This window comes from Gopherus evgoodei, chromosome 4 (assembly GCF_007399415.2).
Source record: "Gopherus evgoodei ecotype Sinaloan lineage chromosome 4, rGopEvg1_v1.p, whole genome shotgun sequence".
In the NCBI taxonomy this organism is placed as follows: Eukaryota; Metazoa; Chordata; order Testudines; family Testudinidae; genus Gopherus; species Gopherus evgoodei.
In genome coordinates, this window is record NC_044325.1 from 147332805 (window position 1) to 147340730 (window position 7926).

General features: G+C 44.7%; 1 protein-coding gene across 2 annotated transcripts in view; it reads right to left on the minus strand.

Annotated features, from left to right (window-relative positions):
- The window catches only part of ST7L (suppression of tumorigenicity 7 like), a 61744-nt gene extending 54629 nt beyond the window's left edge, over positions 1–7115 (minus strand). Inside the window, exons 1-2 of one of the 2 annotated variants that reach the window (XM_030561727.1) lie at positions 4955–5036; positions 1881–1963 (exon numbers count right to left, since the gene is read on the minus strand). In XM_030561727.1, the coding sequence (XP_030417587.1) occupies positions 1881–1963; positions 4955–5021 (150 nt within the window). In that variant the 5' untranslated portion in view covers positions 5022–5036. Of the gene's footprint in view, positions 1–1880; positions 1964–4954; positions 5037–7013 lie in introns of those variants that run through there. The other variant, XM_030561726.1, reaches the window with a different exon arrangement.
- Between the last annotated feature and the right edge of the window lie 811 nt (positions 7116–7926).

Genomic DNA, 7926 nt, shown 5'->3' on the forward strand with positions numbered 1-7926 from the left:
GGACACCCCTTTGCAACTGATTATAGACACTATTTTTCTATATAAAATATTGTTAATTTTTATATCTCCTTCCACTAAATAAAAGAGACATGGATCTCCCCACACAATGTGGGAAGAAAAAGCATTAAAAAAATTATCAGATTTTAGTCAAATAATAGATTATCATTCACAAAAGTATGCTAACTTCTGAAGCAATTTTAACAAATAAGGTGTCTGGATCATGCAGCCCTTACTTTAGCACATAGTCAAGGGGACTTACCCCTGGTCGTAAGGACTACATGACTGGGCCTAGCTTTGGATTTCATTCTTCCAATTTCACCTTTTTTGCCCATTTTGTATCACCTGCAATATGCTTTGTTAATAGCATGTGAGAATCCAGAGAGGGAAGTCATTTAGTTCATTTATGAGATGTTTAAGGTCAAGAGTGCAGGGGCAGCTCTAGGTATTTTGCCGCCCCAAGCAAGGCAGGCAGGCTGCCTTCGGCGGCTTGCCTGCGGGAGGTCCCCGGTCCCGCGGATTTGGCGGCACACCTGCGGGAGATCTGCCGAAGCCGCGGGACCAGCGGATCCTCTGCAGGCATGCCACCGAAGGCAGTCTGCCTGCTGCCCTCGCAGCGACCGGCAGAGCGCCCCCCGTGGCTTGCTGCCCCAGGCATGCGCTTGGCGTGCTGGTGCCTGGAACCGCCCCCGCAAGAGTGTTATTTTTTTCTTCTTTCCTCCTGTAGGCCTTATGAGGCATTTATATATCATGATTTCCAGGAGTTGCTGTAGAGGACCACCCTAGACCAATTCATCTGGGTATTTCCATCAGCATGAAGAGATAAGTCACATTCAAATACATGGCATTCCTATTGTGAAATGTTGCAATAACTCAACCATTTTAAATGTCAACAAAAAATCCACTTTTTTCTTTAAAGCGGGGATTTTTCTGTATCTTAATTATGTAAAATGACTAGGTCAAACAACATCATCCATTTCCTTCTTAAACAGCTCTTCCCAAATCCCTCATTCAGTATTCACAAACCGCATTTTTCCTGCAGCTACGGTAAACAAATTGCTTCCTTCACATAAAAAAAAAATTTCTTTTAACTTTAGCCACATAAAATGTCTGCTAAACACAGCTTCAGCATATTCTGGTAACTGTGTGTGATATCTGACAGTGAAAGAATGTTCCAAAAGACTCTTATCCTGCAACCAGATCTGCCCACAGAGATCTGACTTCAGGATCAGGGCCTGAAATCTCAGATGGCAAATGACCTATCAGAGTTCAGCAAGAATAATTTCTTTTATAGCCCAAACCCTCTCTCCTACCAGCCTCTCTTTAGATGTAATTTTTTAGTGCTGGTGAAACATCCAGCACAGCTTTCACCCTCCAAGGCAGTCAATTTGTCCAAAAAACACGTGCAATGTCACAGCAGTGCAAGCCTTCTCTGCACACACCACCAGTACCTCACCCATGACTTGAAGGGACTGCTTCCAATGGTGAGAGAGGTGGGCAGTCTTCATGGTCTGGCTGCTGAGACTGCCAATGAGAGAATGCCAGTTGTGGCAGTGGCTTTGTGATGCAAACTATCCATTGGGAAAGGGACTGAATTTTTCCTCTTTAAAACACAGGAAATTATATGCAATATTGAAGGTTGAGATTCAATTAACACAGGATTCAGGAAATTCAGAGTTAAGGTTGTTGTGGGAATCATACCTATACCCTCTTCAGGTAACAGTGGATAGAGTCCTGCGTATCAGAAACTATTGAGGAGTCATAGTTTATTTTACAGTATAAGGACACCACCTAGAGACTGGTCAGAGAACAGGAGAGTTTCTTGCATCCTCACTTTAATAAGAGACATGCAAAAGCTCTAGTGAGCAGAGGAATCTACTTACAAATATCAGTCCAGATATAAGAGATGAAGTCCCTGTAAGTGCAACGTAGAATTTTGGAGTCAAAGTGCTTAAAAACACAGTCACTGTTAAGAGGGAAGAACAGCACAGTCAATAGGCAGAACTAGAAAATTCCGAACAATATGTTTGAAAGCAACATAAACAACCACATATAGCGCACTACACACACACACAACAAAATTTTTTAGGTTTTGCAAGGGCCTTGGTAATTTCACAGATGGAAGAGTACAGCAAGCAGAAAGATGAGACTTAAAAGAAGATACCATATCAAACATGGCTAGTCTTCGCAATCAGAACAATTCTATACAATCCTTTGAAAAGACATCAAAATTGTAATGCTCTCACTACACCAAAGGATCTTAACAGTTGCACAGTTATTGAATGAGTAAGTAATTTTGACAGTCCATATGCTTTATTTTAATTTAAAAGAGAGCTATATTATTTTGATACAAGTTTCTATTAAGTCTTAGCAAGTAAACTGATCAAAAGTTCTGTTTCAAATAGGTACATATGTTCTATCCTAAACTACCTTAGCCACACAGAATCAATAATCAATCAATAATAAATAGGTGCTGCTATTTCCCAGATAGTAAAAAAGGCACAGCAAAACAAAGAGTGCATCAAAAGTTATGATGTTCAAATACATCGTACAGTGTAGATTTACACAGATTTCCACTCCTTGCTATTTACAGAACAGAAGAAACCTCCTCAATGTTACCACCCTGAGTGAATCTCACGTTTCCAGGTAAGAAAGGCATGTTTGGTCTGCGTTGTTCTACTAATCTACTGCAGGGAAGCAGTAACAGAGAAAACTAGAATCATATAGCACCACCAACTGGAGTATTACATAACAGAGATAGCCTCTGTTTCCAATGTCCAATATCTCTGCAGGCTGACGATATGCTGAGTTTAACACTGCAGGTTGAAAATGGACTTCTGATAAAACCTGAAAATTGAATTTAAACAGTGGCCAACAGCTAAATGGAAAAACAGATACAAGAAACATCCAGTTTTTACCTTTGAAAATAAACTAATACACATGCAGGAAGAGTGACAAGCATCATGTTGGAATCACAGCAAGGGTTGCAAGCAGAAAATGAACTCTCTTTTAGACGAGGATGGTATTAAGTAACATAGTGTAATTTCTCTAACTATAATAAAATCCTGAATTCAACTTCACACCAAAATGTTGAAATGCTAATTCCTAAGTAAACATGCTCCTAGGAAGAGAATAATTAATTTGCTGGATTTTTAAATAGATCAACAGACAGAAGAGCAGCAATACGATCATCAGTATATTTAAAAAGGAGGGGGGAGAACATATTTAACTTTCACTGGAAAGTCACAAGCCAGAATCAGAGCGCATAACGTCAAAACTTTTTTTGCACAAATAATCCATCTTTTACAGCTGTGGAGAGAGACACTAAATATACTGACTACCTAGCCGTAGGCTAAAGAAAACTGAGGCAATCCTCAATTGCAGACTTCTCTGGAAGAGTTAATTTTAAGGAGCAGGCCCACCACCTTCACAGCATAAACCTATTTAATCAGCCACTGACCCTCAGTAAAGGAGAGATGGAAGAAAGAAACATCTGATGACAGCAAGTCTGTAGCCTATGTAGTTCAGCAATAAATGTCATGGTCTTGTGTCCCTTCAATTTTTAAATGATACTTGTGACCACTGCAGTTTCACCAAATCTTTACCTATTTCTAGATCTTGTTCTCAGAAATGTGATAGAAGGACCGCTTTGAACACTAGACAAAATTTATGTTAAACTCCCACAGCTCAGAAAATCTTACAGACTCAAGAAAAATTTCAATTTTCATCTAGTCTTCTCGCCCATATGCAATAAAGCAGACTAAAGAACCCCTTTGTGGGACCAGCCCTGGTGTAGCGTTGAGTTATTCCAGAGGATGCCCAACCACAGGTGACATTCCAAACTGAGTTGAAATGATGGATATAAGGTAACCAGTACCTTCAAACTGACTGTGGCACAACCAAAGAACATGGCTTAACAGTCACCAGCCACCATTCCAACACAAAAATATTTCTGTTACCAAATGGTGATCCATCATCTCCCAAATAACTCAAAACCAGGGCCAGAAGGGATATTTCCAGTTGCATCAAACAAAATATACAATATTGACAAACTGCAGAGGAAATTTTAATTCCTGAACATCTCTAGGATTTGTTAAGTGAATTTCAAAGCACTGAGCTTGAGATGCTACCAAGTATTCCATAGCCTATGATTACCTAAGGCCCAGTAAAATCCTTCTAACTGATATAGTTCATACGAAATAAACATGCCAATTAAATCATCAACCCAACTCTCCCCAGGCCAAGAGGAAACCATGGCAGTGGGAGATATTCACTTTCACTTCTTGAACTGCTCTTTACATAAGCATTGTACAAAGTATTAGAACATTTTCAACATCTATGATAAGGTAAATGTGTCTTGTCTGATAGCCACAAAAAAAGAGCCAGGAAGCAGTCTGCAGTGGAGGGACATAAAAAACTTGTCTACACTAACAAACGTTACCCACTGTTAATAAAGGATTTATGCAACAACTGCAGTTGAAACAGCACTGAACACAACTCAACTGCAAGTTCAACCAAGAACAAACCACACTGAGGACAATTTTGGAAACTGAAATTGGGCATTTTTGTTAGGCAGGGCAGAATTGGAAGTCAGTACCAGAAAGCTATAATTCATAATGATTAATGCTATGAGACAGCAGATATTAACAAAAGGGTGAGTGACTGCATCAAATGAATATCTGTTCCTTAGGAAGGGTCCCAATTGTGCCTTGTGAAATTTATTAAGGGGCTCACTAGGGAAAGGCCAAGGCGTGCTGAGTTTGTTCCCAAAATTAAAGGTGACAGTAATAATTAATATTTGTAAATAAATAGCTTCAATCCAGCCAAGAATGTCCAAGTATTTTACAAGTGTTATACAGCACCTGAAATGTTTATAAGATACCAATTGTCTAGGAAGGAGCTAATACAAAAAGATGAGGCTTGTACGACACCCAACAAGAGGCGTTAGGGCATCAACCCCATTCTAGCAGCTGGAGAGCATGCGGAGCTTCTTTCCAAGTGCTCATACGCTCAGGAGCTTCCATCTTTGGTATCAGCCTCTGGCTAATAATTAACTAATAAAACTGAAGATTGAAGCCTTTTCCCATTTTCCCCTGGCTCCTGGAAGACAAGAGAGCTTTCTCCCTTATCTCCACTGCTAATTGCAGCATCCTCTGTAAGATGCTGTCCAGAACCCTATGGGCTGAAATGAAACTCAGATTGGGTCAATTTCACCCAGTTTGGACATCAACTTGAAATGCTTTCACGTGAAGAGGAAAAAAAGTGTGAAAGCAGTTACAATTCCTCCACCTGCCTGAGTCTCCCTAAAAATTGTCATTTTATAGTCACATATTACAACTTTAAAAAATAAAATCTTCCATGCTGATGTATGAAAGATCCACACAAAGAAAACTGTACACAAAAAGCTGCCAAATGCACAAAGTAAACACACTAGAAAACAAGAGGAAAAGCATTGTTTCTTCTAGACTCTTTCAATTCTGGGCATGTTAAATGTTACTTGAAACAATAATGGCCATGAAAAAGGAATCTTTTTTTTTTTTTGAGAAGTTTGTGCAGGGGGTTGGACTTAGGGTGACCCGATGTCCCGATTTTATAGGGACAGTCCTGATTTTGGTGTCTTTTTCTTCTATAAGCTCCTATTACCCCCCAGCTCCATCCCGATTTTTCACACTTGCTGTCTGGTCACCCTAGTTGGACTAGATGACCTCCTGAGGTCCCTTTGAACCCTGATATTCTGTGATTCTGAGTCACAGTCTGTGAAATCTGGTCTTTTATGTGCTTTTACCCTACACTATACAGATTTCATGGGGCAGACCAGCGCTTCTCAAACTGGGGGTCCTGACCCAAAAGCGAGCTTCGGGGGGGTTGCAAAGTTATTTTAGGGAGGTTGTGGTATTGCCACCTTACTTCTGCACTGCTGCAGGTGGCAGTGCTGCCTTCAGAGTTGGGTGGCCGAAGAGCAGTGGCTGTTGGCCAGGCGCCCAGCTCTGAAGGCAGCATCCCGCCAGCAGCAGTGCAGAAGTAAGGGTGGCACAACCCTCCCTACAATAACCTTGTGACCTCTCCCCAACTCCTTTTTGGGTCAAGACCCCTACAATTACAACACAGTGAAATTTCAGAATTAAATAGCTGAAATCATGAAATTTACAATTTTTAAAATCCTATGACTGTGAAATTGACCAAAATGGAGGGTGAATTTGGTAGGGCCCTAATAAGGGGTAAGACATTTTTAAACAGAAGGGTTGGTGTCCTCACAAGTATCATGCCCAAGCCAACATACAGAGCACATGAAACTAGCAGTGTTTTTATTTCCAGTAGTGCCCACATGTAATTAACAACCAGGCCTAAAACCCTGAAGAACTGACTGTCTATCCTGTGCTTTAGTGATAGGACTATCCAGAAAAGCAAGAGTATCTTCCTGCTCCATTTTTCTGGGCTGCACTTGACAGTCTGCTGTAGCCGGTTTATTTATAATGAACACCAACAAAAAAAAGAACAAATCCCAATTATTTCTAGATTTTGACAAGTTTAGAAGAAAAGAATATTTCTTCCTCACCCACCCTGTTTGTTTACCATGTACATTTGACAGTTTTGTAAATGCTACACTGTCACTACTTTGGGGGAGAGGGCTGGAGGGGAAATAATCAACGTGACTGTAAAACCATGGCAACTATCAGGGAGCCTCAGCAGTCAGGCTCAGAAGGAGCGAGCCGAGAGGAATCTGGGGCTGACACGACTTTAAAACTTACAGGACTTTGGTTTAGAAGTAAGGACATTTCTCACGACTGGAGGCGCATCGGAAACCTCCGCTGGGCCCATGGGAAATTGGGCAAAGAGGTCAGAAACCAAAAGCAACTACCTACGAGTAAGATACTCTCCTGCCTACCCTCCACCCCAGGGCGCCCATCCCCCAGCCCGGGGACACCCTCGCCCCTCCCCCCAACGTGCCCCCCCCAGCTCAGCCCCTTCACACACCCACACCCCCAGCCCTGGCGAACCCCCGCCCCGCCTCTCACCGGCCGCCAGGTTGTCCCGGAGCCGGAGCGGGACCCGCAGCCAGTAGAGGAGCCCGAGCGCCGCCAGCAGCCCCAGCGCCCGAGCCCAGGGCACGGCGGCCAGCCCGGCCCCCCGCCGCCTCAGCCGCTCCCACCGCCCGGGGGCGCCGGGCGAGCCCTGAGGCTCCGCGGCCGGAGCCACCTCCCCGCTGCCGCTGTCCGCCATGGCCGCGCCGCCTGGGCCGGAGCGCAACACTCGGTCGCGCGCGCGGGGGCGTCCCCGCCGCAAACGGACTAGGCTGCGCGCGCCCTGCGCTCTGGGGGGTCCGGCTGCCTAGCACGTCCTGGGGACCTGGGTGCACACAGCACTGGGGGTGCGTGTCCTACACTCATTTGGGATGCACAGCACTGGGGGTGCATGCCCTGCTCTGGGGTTGGGGGTGCGTGTCCTACACTCATTTGGGATGCACAGCACTGGGGGTGCATGCCCTGCTCTGGGGTTGGGGGTGCGTGTCCGACACTCATTTGGGATGCACAGCACTGGGGGTGCATGCCCTGCTCTGGGGTTGGGGGTGCGTGTCCTACACTCATTTGGGATGCACAGCACTGGGGGTGCATGCCCTGCTCTGGGGTTGGGGGTGCGTGTCCGACACTCATTTGGGATGCACAGCACTGGGGGTGCATGCCCTGCTCTGGGGTTGGGGGTGCGTGTCCGACACTCATTTGGGATGCACAGCACTGGGGGTGCATGCCCTGCTCTGGGGTTGGGGGTGCGTGTCCGACACTCATTTGGGATGCACAGCACTGGGGGTGCATGCCCTGCTCTGGGGTTGGGGGTGCGTGTCCTACACTCATTTGGGATGCACAGCACTGGGGGTGCATGCCCTGCTCTGGGGTTGGGGGTGCGTGTCCGACACTCATTTGGGATGCACAG